Source organism: Leptinotarsa decemlineata, unplaced genomic scaffold, assembly GCF_025532065.1.
Source record: "Leptinotarsa decemlineata unplaced genomic scaffold, Ldec_3_MD MMD2_tig00000882_RagTag_RagTag, whole genome shotgun sequence".
Lineage (NCBI taxonomy): Eukaryota > Metazoa > Arthropoda > Insecta > Coleoptera > Chrysomelidae > Leptinotarsa > Leptinotarsa decemlineata.
The window spans coordinates 17,000,546-17,018,346 of record NW_027412556.1 but is presented as its reverse complement, the minus strand read 5'-3'; the positions used below and the strand labels follow the sequence as shown (position 1 = coordinate 17,018,346).

The 17,801-nt window shown below is 37.2% G+C and overlaps 3 protein-coding genes across 3 annotated transcripts in view; 2 read left to right on the top strand and 1 right to left on the bottom strand.

Moving 5' to 3' along the window:
• LOC111512513 (GDNF-inducible zinc finger protein 1) overlaps positions 1–17,801 on the bottom strand; it is a 73,147-nt gene that overhangs the window by 8,324 nt on the left and 47,022 nt on the right. The gene's annotated exons all lie outside the window — the stretch shown is intronic.
• LOC141482191 (uncharacterized) lies at positions 4,534–9,181 on the top strand. Its single transcript, XM_074175149.1, has 2 exons — positions 4,534–5,826; positions 5,885–9,181. The coding sequence occupies exons 1-2, from the start codon at positions 5,265–5,267 to the stop codon at positions 9,157–9,159; spliced, it is 3,837 nt and encodes a 1,278-aa protein (XP_074031250.1). The 5' UTR covers positions 4,534–5,264; the 3' UTR covers positions 9,160–9,181.
• Positions 10,277–11,466, top strand: LOC141482193 (uncharacterized). The gene is made up of 2 exons (XM_074175154.1): positions 10,277–10,521; positions 10,585–11,466. Exons 1-2 carry the CDS (start codon positions 10,367–10,369, stop codon positions 11,288–11,290), a joined length of 861 nt encoding a protein of 286 aa, XP_074031255.1. The 5' UTR covers positions 10,277–10,366; the 3' UTR covers positions 11,291–11,466.

Here is a 17,801-nt window from a genome sequence, read left to right as displayed (position 1 = left end):
TGATAGGATAATTTTTTTGGCAAAAAATTTTCAAAGAAAGCACTGTCATATTTGAAGACACTGTCGCAAGTTCCGAAAAGCAATCAGTATCAATTGATCGTCTCGTTCTTCGAGATAGATTTAAATTGCAAAAACCTGAAAGATACGATGCTTTTGCTATGCTTGCTGTAGAAGAACCCAATACTGTTGACGAGGCCTTCTCATCTGATGAATCTGAGATGTGGAGAAAACAATGGACGAAGAAGCAGTCGCTAGTAGAAAATGACACCTAGATATTAGTGGAAAAGCCTATTGGAAGAAAAATCATTAAAAATCGTTGGTTATTTACAGTTAAAGAATACCCAGAAGGAAATGTTAGATTTAAATAAAGATTAGTTGCGAAAGGTTTTTCTCAAGAAGCTGGTATTGACTTTGGTAATACGTTTGCACCAGTTGCTCGATTTGATACTATAAGAACAGTTTTATCGATGTCTGTTTCCGAAAATTTACACTTATCACAATTTGATATGAAGACGGCCTTTTTATACGGATTACTAAACGAAGAACTTTATATGGAGCAACCGGATAACTATCACGGCGGTACTGATAAGGTATGCAAGTTACTGCGTAGTCTGTATGGTTTAAAACAGGCACCTCGTTGTTGCAATTTGCGCTTCACCGAATTTCTGAAAAAACAATTGCAGCAAAGTTCATCAGATGCATGCTTATTCATCAGAAAAGAACCGGATAAATTACTTGTTGTAATTTATGTTGACGACGGAATATTGGGAACTGATTTGAGAAGCAATAAAAAATTTCTCAATGAAATGAAAACTGAGTTTAAGATAACTGAGTGCACAGCCAGAAAATATCTTGGGATTGAAATAAATAAATCAAACGAAGGTGTGTTTCTGAGCCATGAAATATAAATTGAAAAACTTTTACAAAAATTCAATTTATGTCAGTGTCATCCTGTCAAAACACCAATTGAGAAATGTCACATTGGCGATGAGTTTCAAGATAAGGATATTCTTCCAAATATTCCTTTCAGATCAGCCGTAGGCAGTCTTATGTATTTATCAGTAGTTACATGGCCTGATATAGCTTTTGCTGTTCACTTTGTAGCACAAGCAGTGTCGAAACCGAAGTATCATCACTGGGAGATAGTGAAAAGAATATTGAAATATCTTCAAGGGACAATTGACTATGGCATTAGTTATAAAGCTGACACACGTTCTCTCCAAGCCTACAGTGATTCCAATTATTCAGGTGATTTAGCTTCGCGTAAGTCAACTTCTGAATTTGTCTGCAAGTTAAATCAAGGTTCACTAACATGGTTTAGTCAAAAACAACGGTCAGTTTCATTATCAACGACGGAGACAGAGTACATTGCAGCAAGTGAAGCCGCTAAGGAAATTACCTGGTTGAATTGTCTTGATGAAATTCATACATGTGTAAAGACCATCCCAATATTATGGATTTACAACGCTGGTGCTGTAAAGTTGGTTCACAATCCAGAATTTCATAAAAGATCCAAGCACATAAACGTTCGATACCATTTTATTAGAGAAAAAGATTTCAAGTACGACATATAACAGGCGAGGATCAGATAGCGGCTATTCTCACCAAACCACTGAGCAGAACTCGTTTTGAGAAGCTGAGAGATCTACTGGGTGTTATTAAGAGACCACTGCACTTCAGTTCAAGGGACAGTGTTGGAGTATGAACTGAATTGCAACTTATATTCACCCTGTATAGTTTTATGTGGTTGATAAATGCTGTTATTGAAAAGTTTAGTTTGTCAATTATTTTTAATTCAAAGTTTGACTGTCGCGTGTATATTTGTATTCCTCAAGTTTATTAAAGTTCTACTTCAACTTTGCTATTTCACTACGATCTACAGTTTCAAGTATAATCTACAACAAAAAGGAAATATTTTTGAATGCTTTTTTAGGTAAATTTTTGTTATAAAATTTAATGGCATTACTCTCATTTGGAATATCCTCCACGAATATATCTCACAAATCTTTCAATTTAAACAGGATTCCTATAGCTGGGATTGAACCAAATAAGCAAATGAATGTCATTACCTACTGTCATTGATGACATAAGTCATAAGTCGTAAAGTTATGAATAAATTAAGTGATTCATCTTATAATGTTATCCAGAGTGGTACTGAAGAGGCAATGGAGGGCAAGTGTCTCATTCCGAAACATCGGTTGTTCGTTATTGAGGGTGACAGTGTTGAAACAACCTAATATAAATTCTCGAAGGTTAGGTTAGGTTAGGTTGAAAATGAGTGGGTCTATTCGACTTTCCACCGCAACCCGCAAGGGTTTATTATGGTTCACACCTATTCACACTCGACCAAATAAACACAGCTTCTTAATGAAGCCGACTAGTTTGTATGGTGAGTGGTCTTTCAGGTCAGATGGTAAGAGTACGGCTCTGCCGAACTCTAAAAACCTGATTCGGTCCCCAGCGGGGCAGGCGCAAAGTATGTGCTCTGCTGTTTCATCATTTTCCAATCAGAGGCGACATACATTAGTCCGAGTATCTGCATAAGATGATTCAAATGACAGTGACTTGTAAGAAGGCCTGTTAGACATCGTAGTTCATCTCTACTGTAGTCCAATAACTGTTTGGTATCAAGCTTCGAAGGGTGAATAAATGCCTTGGAGTGAGCCAATTCTGGAAGATTCTGCCGGAAGTCCATAAATCTCCTTGTCATCCAGGTGTTCAATTTTTGTTTGGCAAAGCGATGCCAATGACAGGTTCTGGTCCAACGAAGCTGCTTGCAGCACCCTACTTTGCAAGGGAGTCAGCAGCCTCATTGCCTTCCAGGCTAGGAATCCAGACCACAGACAATCTGTTAAGTCTTCCTATTGAGGAGAGTTTTTTGTCGTTGCTCAGTAGAAGCCAAGAGCTTCCAACTCCGCTTGACTATCCGAGAATATTTTTATTGACTTTTGTATGAGGTTGGATTCTTCCATAGGTTCCTAGGCAGGTTGATCTCTGCTCTGGGTCTGCAACTGAAAACACCTGCGCCAGAACCGGAAGGTGTTTTCGATCCATCTGTGAACCAACAACTATCTGTTCCTAATATTTCCTTCTCGATGGTTACTTGCGAATGGAAATAGTTCAAACACAAAGGTTAAGTGATGAATTTGCTGATCTGTGATTGCCCTCGAAGGTATTGAGTGTGTCATCTTATAATGTTATCCAGACTGGTGCTGAAGAGGAAATAAGACGAGTGTCTTATTCCGAAACATCAGATGTACGCCATTGAGGACATATACTATAATGTGTAGCAATTCTGTGAATGATTTGTGATTCAATTCTATAACGAATATTTGGAGTTCAAACTTAATAGAATTTTTTTTGTACAATTCAATGCTCATAAAAAAGGATTTGTTTCTAAGTATTTTTCCTTCTTGTAATTCAATGTTTATATGAAAGTAGTTGTTTTGAGAGGGTGTTTTCCAGTTTGTGTCTGAAAAGTACTTCTTTGCATAATCTACACATCTTTGTAATTATTTCATTTCAAAATTACACAGAGAAAAACGGTTCAGGTAAACGCGTACACTTGAGAATAATTTAATAACTATAGATGTATTCTTACATTTCAATATAATAACATCAAGTAAAAAAAAGTTTCTGTCATTGGGTTTCTACAGTAGGTGAATTGAGTCCCTATTGAAAATGAAGTGTTCACCCATGTATTACTTGCTACTCAACAGTTTGTTCCCCAGTATTCAACAGTTTTGCCTAAACTAGCTTATTTACCATTAAACATCTGCATTCAGTGAAAAGAACAATAGTATGCTACCCTCAGTACCAATTTAATACATGTAAGTAAAAAAGTATTTATTTGACTTTTCCGGTGTCAACGGAATGGTTCGGAAAGGTACGTACGCGCGTGATGCGCGAACACCTTCAAATTTCAGTGTGGTTCAGGGTCAGTTGCGTTCGTGCCCTTTAGTGGAGTGTTGTATGTTGCATGAGGTTGCAGTTCCAAATTATTGTTTGTGAGTTCAAAGGTGAATATTATGGAATTCCTCGAAACATTAGAGCAATGGGGCCTCTCAAGTTTCTCCCAGAAATTCATTGGTGAGTAATACATGTTAGGTAATACATCTTGTTTGTCATTTTATCCAATAAAATTAAGGACAAATGAATCTCATTTTGTTGTGACGATAATAGTTTATAGGTTGATATTTCGTTAAATATATCAAATACCATCGTAAAATGCGTATGTTGGTATGAATATTTTTTAGTTTCGTGTGGAATTATATACGTAAGTAGGAGATTTGAGCCGGTTCTAAGCCTCCCCCCACCACTATGACGTATTAATTGCTTTTTTATTGGTTGTTGTTTGGTGAAGTCACTGTGATGTGACCTTGAAGGGTGTGGTGTATGGATTGTTCAGAAATTTTTTCCCGGTTCTAATCCTCCCCCCACCAATATAACGTGTTATTTGCTTTTTTTTGTTGTGCAGTGAAGTCAAGGCGTTGTGACCTTGAAGTGTCTGGTGCATGGATCGTTCAGATTTTTTTTTCATATGAGATTTTGTGTGTGTATGTGTGTGTGTGTGTGTGTGTAAGAGAATGCACGGTACAGGGTTTCATCATGTGCTTGTTTGTCTATGTACAAACATACGTCTGCATACTTCGAAGATCCTCCAAGTAATGAATGCTCCATCGGTGTGAGGGCACCAAGTTAGTAGTGGAGTGACGTCACAGCAATAACCGTTCAACGGCTAGAGAGCGACATGTTCACTCCACGACGTGTGGCAGAGTAATGCGTATTCATCAGTCTGCTCTCACCTCCCTCGATGTAGTGAAGGATGTGACGTAACGCCCCAGACTCGCCATCAATGGTGACACGCAGGCGGGCGAGGACTGTGCTAACGTCTGTCCTCTCCGAGAGCGCAACGACAATTGCTTGTTCGGCTATCGCTCTCGAAGCAGTGAATGATGTGACGTAACGCATCACCCTACCCTCGCTATTGATGGTGACACGCAGGCGGGCGAGGACTGTGCAAACGTCTGCCCTCTCCGAGAGCGCAACGATCACTGCTTGCTCGTGCCGGCAACTCGCATCAAATTGGGAGATGGGCTTGGCTGTGACGTCAGGCATCTCTAGTGGATGCATCGATGTGTCCTTACCTACCCTCACTCTCTACGGTGATGCGCAGGCGACGTGGATTATGGTATTTAAGAAGCGGGCGAGTGTTGGTTATGTCAGTTTCCATCGAGTGAGTTAGTGAGAACATATCATAGAAAATGTATTCTTGTGAATGTGGTAAATCTTTTACCCGTAGTGACAACCTTCGTCGTCATCAGCTCCAGAGTTGCCAAGGAGGGCCATCAGTGAAACGAGTGAGATTAGATGACGCTGCAGCACCTATGTACACATGTAATTGTTGTAATGTGATGATTCCATTGACTCAAGTGAATTCTCACAATAGAACTCTACAACATAAGAATAATACATGTGTTCAATTCAGTGATGGTGTTCAAATTATAAAGAGCGCCTTCAAACGTCGGATTGCGACATACAGGGTGCAGAGTTCCATTGTTTCCACCGATTACATGTTATTCTTTAATGAAATCAGGCAGAAAGTTATAGAATTATTGGAATCGGCCATCAGGGTTCACAAAATCATCAAAGTGAATATGGAAGTATTTGGGAGTTATATTCTACAAACACAAGACCTGAAGGAAACCAAATCATTTAATTCACAGAATAGAACAGTTGATCAATCTACTGATTTGAATTCCTTATTTGATGGATTTCGAAATGGGATTATCGCTCAAACTACAGAATTCCAGGAACGTGATTCAGGTAAACATTTCTACCAAGTTTTAATTGGATGGATTAGTAATATTGTTCTGTATTTAAGGTTGGACTTGTGAAAAAATCATGTTTCTGGAGTTGAACATTAATAAATACAGCCCGCTCAGTGGATGTTCATATGTGAAGCTGCCTGAATGTATCGAGCGTAGGAAGGCCGTGGTTAATGTCCGTAATGAAGATCAGCATTGTTTTGCATGGGCTATCACTTCAGCACTACATCCTGCAATCGATAGAACATCAGAAGTTTCATCGTATCCACATTTCAGTACAGTCATAGATGTAACAGGTATGAATTTTCCGGTAAAGTTGAAAGATATTGTGAAATTTGAAGACAAGAATGATATTTCAGTTAATGTGTACGGTTTAGAAAGTAAATTCGAGAAGGGTAAAATAATGTATGAAATAATTGGACCATTACGTTACTCTCAGAGAAGACTTAGAAGACATGTCAATTTGTTACTTATCACAGATGATTTCGGTAATAATCATTATTGTTGGATTAAAGATCTTTCAAGATTAGTTTCAAGCCAATTATCGGCTCATGAACATAAGAAATATTTTTGTGATGGCTGTTTATTATATTTTTCTAATGAACAATTACTATTACGTCATAAGATAAATGATTGTAATCACTTGAGTACTACAACACCATCAACCAATTTCAAAGTCAATAAATATGGGAAAACGGTACCTGAAAATATACTAACTTTTGAAAACTTTGAGAAACAAATGAAGGTACCATTTGTAGTGTATGCCGATTTTGAATCAGTACTGAAGCCGATTCAAACCACTAAACCAAATCCTGAATACTCGTATTCGATCAAGACATTCAAACATGAGCCTTATTCATTTGCTTATTTGATTAAATGTTCATACAATGATGATTTATCAAAATTTGTTTCGTATAGGGGTATGGATGCAGCCCAGAAATTCGTTAGCAAAATCGAAGATGATTTGAAAAATATTTATGAAAATCATCTCAGGTTTCCTATTCCTATGGATGTACAAACTCCTGAGGAAGAGGAACAGTTTGCTTCTGCCACAAATTGTGGCATTTGTTCCAAACAATTTAATGATGGCGAAGTCAAAGTGAGGGATCATTGTCACCTCACAGGAAAAAAAAGGTCCCCTGCTGCTCATTCATCTTGTAATTTGAATTTTAAATTGCCAAATTTCATTCCTATAATTTTTCACAATCTCAGTGGATATGATTGTCATTTATTCATAAAGGAATTGTATAAAAACAAAGATAAAGTGGATGTCATCCCACAAACTAATGAGAAATATATATCTTTCACAAAACATCTCTTTACACACTCCTATACGGATAAAGATGGTAGGGTGAAGAAGAATTATTTGAAAATGAGATTCATTGATAGTTTCAGATTCATGCCTAGTTCTTTGGAGAATTTAGGTGCAAATTTAACATCTGATCAGTGTATCGAGATGCGCAAACATTTCCCACAAATTGAAAATTTCAATTTGATGAGAAAGAAAGGTGTATTTCCCTATAGTTTTGTTGATGACATCGAAAAACTGAATCATCCAAGACTTCCAACCAAAAATCAATTTTATGATAAACTCAATTGTGAACATGTATCAGATAATGATTATGGGAGAGCTCAACTTGTTTGGAATTTATTCGAATGTCAGGATTTGGGTGAATACTCTGATTTATATTTAAAGTCAGATGTGTTACTATTATGTGACATTTTTGAAAACTTTAGAAATATATCTGTTGATAAATATAAATTGGATCCGGCACAATACTTCACTGCACCCGGATTATCGTGGGATGCCATGTTGAAATATACTAATATTGAATTGGAATTACTAACTGATATTGATATGGTTCACTTCTTTCAAAAAGGTATTCGTGGTGGAATAAGTCAATGTAGTGAAAGGAAACATAAAGCAAACAATAAATTTTTACCGGATTATAATCCAAATGAACCATCTTCATTCATTTCATATTTGGATGCAACAAATCTATATGGTCATAGCATGTCGCAACCATTACCAACAGGTGAATTTTCATGGTTAGCACCTCATGAAATTCTCAATCTTGATATAATGAATGTGGATATCGAGAGTCCTTATGGATATGTATTGGAAGTGGATATACATTATCCCCAAGAACTTCATGATAAACATTCCGATTTACCATTCTTAGTTGAACGTTTGATACCTCCATATGCAAAATCGAAAGTTCCCAAATTAATTCCAAATTTAAACGACAAAAGAAAATATATTGTTCACTATAGAAACTTACAGCAAGCTGTCAATCATGGTTTGATAGTGATGAACACACATAGAGTATTGAGGTTTAAGCAATCATGTTGGATGAAGCCTTATATAGATTTGAATACTGAAATGCGTAATAGGTCTAATAACAAATCTGAAAAAGATTTCTACAAACTAATGAATAATGCAGTCTATGGAAAAACAATGGAAAACGTAGACAATAGAATTGATGTTAGACTCATTACACATTGGGAAAATATAAAAAGAACTATAGGTGCTAGTTGTCTCATATCTCGACCAAATTTTAAAAAATGCTCTATTTTTACAGAAAATTTTGTTGCCATTCAATTGGCTAGAGTAAAAGTTCATTATGATAAACCACTATATTTAGGATTTTCCATTCTAGAATTATCTAAAACAGTTATGTATGATTTTTTCTATGGATGTATCAAACAACAGTTTGGAGAAGATGCGTCCTTACTCTACACTGATACCGACTCCCTTATTCTCAAAGTAAATACAGACAATTTCTATGAATTTATCAAAAATAATATAAATAAGTTCGATACATCTAATTATAAAATAGGAAACCAATTCAATATTCCAGTGACAAAGTCAGTTCTGGGTAATTTCAAAGATGAATTCCCAAATGATCCAATAATCAGCTTTTACGGTACAGGTGCTAAAGCGTATTACGTGAAATCTGTTGATGGTGAACTGAAGAAGGCCAAAGGTGTGAAACGATCTGTTATAAAGAATGAATTGACATGTGAAGACTATGAAAAAATCATTGAAGAGGGAGGTATGATATTCAGGAAGATGAACTCGTTCAGAAGCGTATTGCATGATATTTACACTGAATTGAAAAATAAAGTCGCTTTATCGTATCATGACGACAAGAGATTCATCATTCCGAATACCACTCGAACTCTTCCATGGGGTCATAGCGATATAGAATTTTATCGAAATGATCCTAATGATAACATTCGTTGGGTGTCTGAAATCGTTCATTCTTTTTCTCAAGAGAGCGCCTTAGACCAACTAATCAATTTGTTGACTGTAGAGATGAATAATTGAATTATAATTCGAAGTATTATTGCTTATTCCTTCAAACCGAAACATTCTTATTTGTGATTATTTGTGATTATTGTATTATGTATTGTATATGTATCACTTTTACCAAGTTACTTAGATGAATAAAAAATGATAAAAATATTATTTGTTTCATTTCTATTTTCCTAACCAATTACTGTAAAGTATATAACATAATGTAAATGAAAGAAATATCAGTTTGAAAAGAATCATCGTAGAGTGCACAATGTCTAAAACAATCGATAAGTTTGGTAGAAAAAGAAAATTGGGTGGTAATGTCATTCGAGGTCCTCCCGGGATTGGTTTTAAATTAACAAAAGATGGTCATTATGACATGCAAAGAAAAATATTGAAAAATATAAGCGAACCAATTGACAAGAGTGATTGTGTAACTGTATCATATCTTGAGGGGGAAATTAACGGAACAAAGGAGGTTATACTTCTAGCCCTACAAGCTGCAATACAATCCACAATAGGTAATATTGCTCGCGATGCCCGTCAAGCATTTGACGATAAAATTGCAGAGGCTCGGATAACTTTCACTCGTAAATTTGACAAACTTACAAATGATGTGGACATAAAAATGTCTGACATAACAGCGTCTACAAATAAAAAATTTGATGCTATGTCAAACATAACAGGGACTACAATGAAAAAGTATGATGTACTAGAAGAGAGAGTTGAAGTTTTGGAGAAAAGCCATAAAGTCAGGCCATCAGGTGGACTGGGATATCCAGGACTGGACATTGATCCAAATGTTAGAATAATAGAACCAAAACCAAAACCAACAGATGACGTATTAATTGAACCAACATGGTGAATTTACTTCCGCGTTAGGTTAGATTAGATTAATACATACTGTAGGTTAGGGTCATAGGTGTTAGGTTAGGTTAGGTTTCACGGCGCGCGAAGCGCGCGGGTGGGGGTGGGGCGCGGCCCCCCACCCCCCACCCCCACCCCCCCCCCCCCCCCTCCTCCCCCCGGGGTGGTGGGTGGGGGGCCACCGCGCCGGCGCGCGAAGCGCGCCGGCGCGGTGGCCCCATTACGCTCGCGCCGGCGCGCGAAGCGCGCCGGCGCGAGCGTAGCGAATTGGGGCGTAAGCCGCGCGGAGCGCGGCCCGCTTTCTTCCCACCATTGCTCACCCCGCCCACTTCCTACCATTTCTCGCCCCACCATATTCCAACCATTGCGCATGCACGCCCCCACCTCATTCCCTCCACTCCCAATGATGTTGATACCCCGAGGAGCACGTTCTTCTACATTCAGTACGACAACTCCAGTCATCCAGAGCAGTCCAGCCATACTCAACCAGAAGCAGTGTACTATACGACGAGGAGCTAAGTTTGAGTAAGTTAACAATGTACTTTAATTTTTTACATCTACTAACTTTGTATTATTTTACATTTTCAGAATGGCATCCAACACTCAGGAATTAAATAACGCTGTGGCATCCATCATGCCTATGACAGAGCAGGAGAAGGCATCCACTTCACGAGTTAGGTGCAGATCCACCAGCCCTGACTTATTCGAGGAGGAGGAGGAAGTCAGGCCTGTAAAGAAGGTTTGCCAACGACCTGCAGCGAAGGTTGGTCCTATTTCTAAGTACCGAGCTACTTGCAATAGGACTAATCCTTATGCAGGTAGTTGGTCGACCGCTCCAAACAGCTTAAGGCCCTCCACACCACCCGCAGCAGTAGTGGAACAACCTAGGGCGCCTTCTCCGGAGGAGCCACCAGTTGTATTGTCCCCATCGGAGGAGGCTCCCATCGTATTCACTCCGTCGGTGGTGCCGCTTTCGCCGATGCTGGCAACACCGGTGACGAATCCTGAAGTGTTAGTGCCACAAGTGCGACAGCCTATCGGAGAGGTTAGTGAAATGTTATACAGTTTTCTACAGAGATGTAAGGAAGCAGAACATGCTTCTCGAGCTAGTGAGGCCGCGTTGGTTAAAAGGAAGCGCGAAATGGCTGAAATTGTTAACCGACGGAGGGAAGCAGAAAAAGTAATAGCCGAACTAGATCGGAAGTATGCATCTCTGGAGAAAAAGTGTGAAGCAGATACCTCTTCGATAGAGACTTATAAAAAGTTAGTGACTTTTATAAAAACTTTCCCATAGATTAAGTGTAAGTGTAGTAAGATTAGTTTTAGGTTAGTTAGGAATATTTAATTAAGATAGTTTTAAGTTTATGTTTGTAATTTTAGGAAATAAAAATAAAATAAAAAAAAAGAAGTGAAATTAAGGGTGTACATTGTTTTGGTTTGGTACACATTGAACAATGCGATGGTTGGAGCATTTTTCTTCACTTCGTCTCATTATTATTTCCTTTTTTTATTTCAATTACAAGTTCTTCTATGCAAATACCTCACATCAATTTTTGTGTTCTCTAATCTATTGTAAATAATCTCTTGGGAAGAAAATATGTTTCATAATGAAATCAATAAGTATATTTCATATAATTCATATAGTATTTTCAATTTTCTCTTTCATGGAATATAGCTCATGTCATTTTTGAAATTCATTCCCACTTAATCCCCTCTCCTCCCCACTCCTCCCCCACTCCCTTTCAAAAGTATAAAAGTAGGAATTATCTGTTGGAATATTCAGTTGATCAACCACCTTCAACATGGAACCTGATTCAACTACTGAGCCGTACAGTGACCCAGCGCATCAACATCCTTACTGGGCTTCTATCCATGAAGGTTTCGTTACCTCCACGACTGCACCTCACTCGATGAATTATGATGACATAATTTATGATGATCGGATACAAGTGCTTCACGTTACTGGAACCGATCAAGCGGACCTGTCTGATGGGGATTATCCAGATCCCTATGATTGGCGGAATGATTACGAATGGGATACACAGTCCGAAACACAGACGACGACGACAGCGATGACGATGATGACGGTGACGCTGACAATGAGTCCGATGATAGTCCTCCACCATCCCCTATCCTGATTGATGAAGTCCTGAATTCAGACGATGATATGTAATCGTTTCCTCATTTCTCCCATCCTTTCTATTCCTTTCCTTTCCTTCCACGGAGTACACACTTTTTGGTTGGTGTACACGAGGCACTGCGAGGTTGGGGCAGTGTCTTTTTCCCTCTCCCTTATTAGTTTTTTTTATAATAATCACTCAGAGTTTCTAATAATAATAATCACTTAGAATTTCAAGAAAATTGTCATTCTTATTGCTTTCGAATTTCAAACACTGAATTGTTCTACATTTACACTTCACCCCCTCCTTTTTTTTCCAATATAAATAAAGCATCAATCCCAGTTCTATATCATTCTTCCACAATGTCGAGTGCTGATTCCACCACCGAACCGATGAGTGTACCAGAGTGTTCTATGACGAGTACAGGCCCCATCCAAGTACATAGAATAGATTCAACGTTCGATCATTTCAGTACAAATTTTGCACAAATGCTGCAACGTATCTATGATCTACCTGATGATTTCCCGGCACGTATGGAAGAAGGTATGCAAGAGGAAGTAGAGGCAGAGTTAGAGATGGATGTCAATGAGTTAGACGATCTAGAGGATAACGAGCTAGATAATTATGCTAATGATGATGCCATTAGTATATCGTCTGATTCAGATGATTATGAGGATGACATCATCAGTATATCATCAGATACAGATGATGATACAATCATCATTGTTTCTGATGATGATGAGGAGCGTTAGTCCATACCATTGCATGGATTAATAAAAAAAACAGCCCTTTTCAGGGCTACAATTGAAGACTGAAACAATAAAAAAATAGCTCTTTTCAGAGCTATCATTATACTTTCAAACAGAAACAGGTTCATACCATTGTTAACATTATAGTCTCAAACAAAATGTATGTATGTAAAAGTATTCATCATTATATGCATACAATGATTGACAAAATGCCAACTTCAACTTTCATTTAAAGTAGTACTCATCATATGCATAGATATTCAATGACTATCAAATTCCAAATATCGACTTTTCAGTCAAAGTAGTAATTTATTTGTCATATAATGTATAGATATTCAAAGACTAACAAATTACTTAGACTTTTATTAGTCAAAGTATTCATTTGTCATATAATCTATGAATACTAATACAACTAACTACTGTTTGTGTGAATAATGTAGCCCTGAAAAGGGCTGTTGTTTTTTTGACCAGTAGGTCCACGGTTATTGTGCCACAGGTTGGACATTATTACATATAATACATGTAGATACTCGGGTGAAGTTTGTTAGTGGCCTCTCGCAAGCTTCACACCAATTCTGTCCCATTTCCAGAATTGAGATCGTGTTGTGGGTGTTGACATGGGCATACCACCCTCCATTATTGTTTCTATGCGAATAAAACCGAAAGCAGCACCAACATAGTTTTTTGTTCTCTCCATCTATTGTGCTGATCAATACGTATGCATCCATTGCACAATACAAATCCAAGGGATCTTCCAGTGTCTCACTGACATTGAGCGTTCGCATACCGATCCTCAAAGCACCATCGCCTTCAGTTGTGTCAGCTTCTATCCCTTCATCATCTCCTTCTTCATCCATGACCCTCTCAAACTCCATCACGTCATCATCTTCGTCGCTTTGGTTGGCCTCGTTTTCAACTTCGTCTATCTCATCTTCATCGACTCCAACATCTTCTGCTTCAACTATCACTTCCTCTAGCGGAACATTGACATCCTCATCATCTGATTCGTCTATCCAATTGTTTTCATCAACAGCAGATATTCTATTTAATGCAGCATTTATTTTTGCAGAATTCATCTTGTTGTTGTTTGCTCACAGTTGTAGAGAGTGAATGAATGAACTCTAGGTTTGCAAGTCGACTTATATAGGAGGTGATGCGACTCCCACTTGACTCGTTTAGAGTGGAATAGTAGGAGAAGTTATCCCACTATACTTTCACATGATGTTGATTTGTATAAATAGAGATCGTAGGTGTAGGAGAGAGCATTCAGAGTTTCTGTAAGTCATCTCTTAATATTTCTAATCGAATTAGTAAAATGCCGTTTCCAAAAGAGTGGAATGAAAAACCAAAAGTGTGTGTCTACCCAATGATGATTGCAGGGGCTATTGTGTGCTACTTTTGTCAAATAAGTAGACCTAAGGATTCAATCAATCCATGTACTGGTATGTGTAGTGATTGCGTGTTGCGGATTCAACTATCGCCTCCTTCTCATCCACCGAAGCGAACAAAATCGGATTATCATCAACAACAGTTACAGTGTCTGAAGTGTTCCGAACCTATAATATTTAACAATATAGGTATCTGTAGAAATATTTGCGGTACCTGTGCTGCCGTTCCAACTCCACTGCAACGTTGTTTGCGTTGTGATACATATTCCATGAATTGTTGGAATCATGTATGCAATGCATGTAGAAGTACTTGGGATCTGTGTGAGAAGGTTGGTCAACTCTATCCCAATAGGAGAATCCATTTTTTTCAATGTTGGTGTTTGACGCACGAGCAACAACTATTGAGGAATAGAGTCAAAGAACGTTCCACATCCACAGAGACATATTAACATTTTTCATTTTATATTTTTTATTATCGTTATTGTCCTCTATTATTAATAAATATATATATATATATATATATATATTTTGAATTTATTTGTATTATTTTCTAACATTTAAAAATACATGCATGCAACACAAAGTTTTCCTCTTAAATGACAAAGATTGTTACATGCGTGAATAGTTCAGTGAGAGAGCGCATGTGCCAGTTGATGAAAGAGCGCATGCGCTAGTTTATTTTCTTCTATAAATGGTGAGGTCTCAGTAACATCATCACCTTTCCTATCCACATTCTATTGCTATCACATATCATTCCTCAGACCTTAATAATCATGAGCTCTATGCCGCTATTGATTGCTGAAGATGGTTCACCACTTGTTGATATCGATCAGACTGATTTTGAAAATATTCCAGTATTACATTTATCGAGTCAAGATTCGATAAATGATTTTGATATTAACGACTTCGTTAACTTTGCAGATGTGCCAGAACCAAATGAGCAAATTATTATTGAAAATCCGATCGTTTCGCAATTATCATCACTCAAACACTCTTCATCTACCCTTCCTCTTGGTGTTGATAAGAAATCTAGAACAATCAAGAGGAAGGTTACTAAGGCATCTTCATCGATTGTCACTGACTTTAAAGAAAAGAAAGAATCCAAAAGTGTTGTGCGACAGAAAAAACCCGCAACGAAAAGTGACAGATCGAAGAGGAAGCCAAAAGGTACTCCTAAAGAAATGAAGAGTGATTTGAAAGCTGAACCGCTATCTTCTTTCAGTCCCCTCCATCGGTTTGGGGAAATGAAAAGGAAAGCAAAATACCGTCTTGTAAAGGCACAGATGACTATTGCTGAACTTGAAAAGAGTGAGCGAGCTATTAATGCTAATAATGAAACTCTTGAAGCATTAGATGCCAAGATTGCATTAGCGAAGGTTGAATTGGCTAGAATGTCTAAAGATGCTGATGAACTCCGTTCAAAAATAGGTAAAGATAAGCAATTCCATCAACGTTCGAGAATGCAAGCTCAGGCTGAGCTTGAGGAGTCGACTAAGCTTTATGAGACGGCATTATCAGTGAGAGATAATTGGCAAAAAGAGTTGGATACTGCATTTCAAAGTGACGGCGATTAGTTTTGGGAATGATAATGTGTTTTCAATATCGTGAGTTGAAAAATATAAGCGGGAATGGAGTATACAATTAATTTGGTTTGGTATACACAGAACATTGCGAATGGCTGGGGCAATGTTTACCGCTGCAATATTTTTCAATTCACATACTTATAATTGAAATGAAAACAATAATGAACTTTAATATTACTTTATTCATAAAAGTCACTATTAGATACATTTAAACCATATTTGATTCATGAATCCAAGAATTTTGTTCGCTAGGAAGACCTAACCACTTTACATATACTTTATTTTTTCTTCTCTTCAACACCTTCTCAATCAGATATACGTCAGGATTCTCGGTTCGTAATAACTCTTCTTCGTAAAAACATCCTCTAATCGGCTGTTCATTCATATCTTCAAGATTATAAGTCGTTGGGATGGTTTTATTAATTTTAACAATCTTGAATAGCTCCGTGGTAAAATTCGCAGTGTAAGACTTTTCAAAAATATTTTTGTATTTACTTATACGTACAATATCATTCAATTGGAATTTGGGTTTACTTTGTCTTCCTCCAATTTCATTGATACCCTTGAATTTCAATTTTGTTGTTGAATCAACATTGATGGGTGCCATACCTATTGTACGATGAACTTTATTATTATATCTACTAGTTATAATTGGAAGAATATCAAGCCATTTGTGGTGACCTCTCATCGAAAATTCCTTGTAGAGCCATGCCTTTATTGTACGAATCACTCTTTCTGCTATAGCTGCCTTCTTTGTGCTGAATGTTGAATAATGATTGATATTATATTCTCGCATGAGAGATGAGAAGCTTCTATTAAAAAATTCTTTCCCTTGATCGCTTTGTATATGTTTAGGGGAAAATTTTGCTTTCTTCAGTACATATTTCATTGCATTAGTTATTGTACTACCTGTTTTATCTTTAACTGGCACAGTCCATAGATATTTTGAGTAACAATCAATTACTATAAGTATATATCGGTATCCTTCATTACTTTTTGCATAAGGTTGTAGTTCAGCTAGATCTATTTGCCATAGATCTGCAAAACCTTTGATGGTAGTTATTCTTCTACGAAAATTACGTCTTGCAGGTCTGTGTAATTCATTAACAACTTGTCGTTTGATATCACTTACTTCATTAGTCATTCTATTTCAATATGATTAAAGAGAAAAAAAGTGATAATGTTACTGCATTGAATGATGATGTGACAGTGATCATTACTTGTGGATATATATTAATATATTATACCTTCTTCACGTAATTCTTCAATTATTGAAATTATTTCATTATCATGTCCGGTATGTCCAGCTGACTTTGATGCTACCAATAGTCGTAGGCGAGCAACTAACTCTTTCGGTGAATTCCAGTACACATAATTCGCAGGTTTAGAATTATATGTTTTCTCCATTTTCACTCGTTTGAGTGCTCCACCAATTTTACTTCTACTCCTAATTGGATATTGTCGTGAGTCTAATAGTGGTTTGATGACTTCACGAAATTTTTTAGAATTTGTATTTTTAAAACCATTCTTCAGATGATATTGTTTATATGGAGCATTCGTTATTTTCAATATTTTGGAATATACTTGACGAGTTTCTTCATTATCAACATCTTGTGGATTCTTCAAAAAGATCATATCATATAATTCTGGACTACCTGCGCATTCATATTTTTTCACTTTATTAGCATCCCAAAATGAAATGTTTCCATCTTTGAAATGTACCACTAGACTTCCCATTTTCAGCTTTTGTGTAATTGGATCCATACGTACGCCAAATGTTCCATCATATGCTGGATTTCTAGATTTTACATTATTCAAATGTTTCATCAAAACATCTTCACCACTTTCATTCATAACAGGTGAGATGTCAGGATCCGAGGAATCGATGTGGGACGATGATGGTGTTTCGAATAGAGTTGTTCTCATATCGTCTTGAAGTGTGCTCGTGTCACTATTCACAGATGA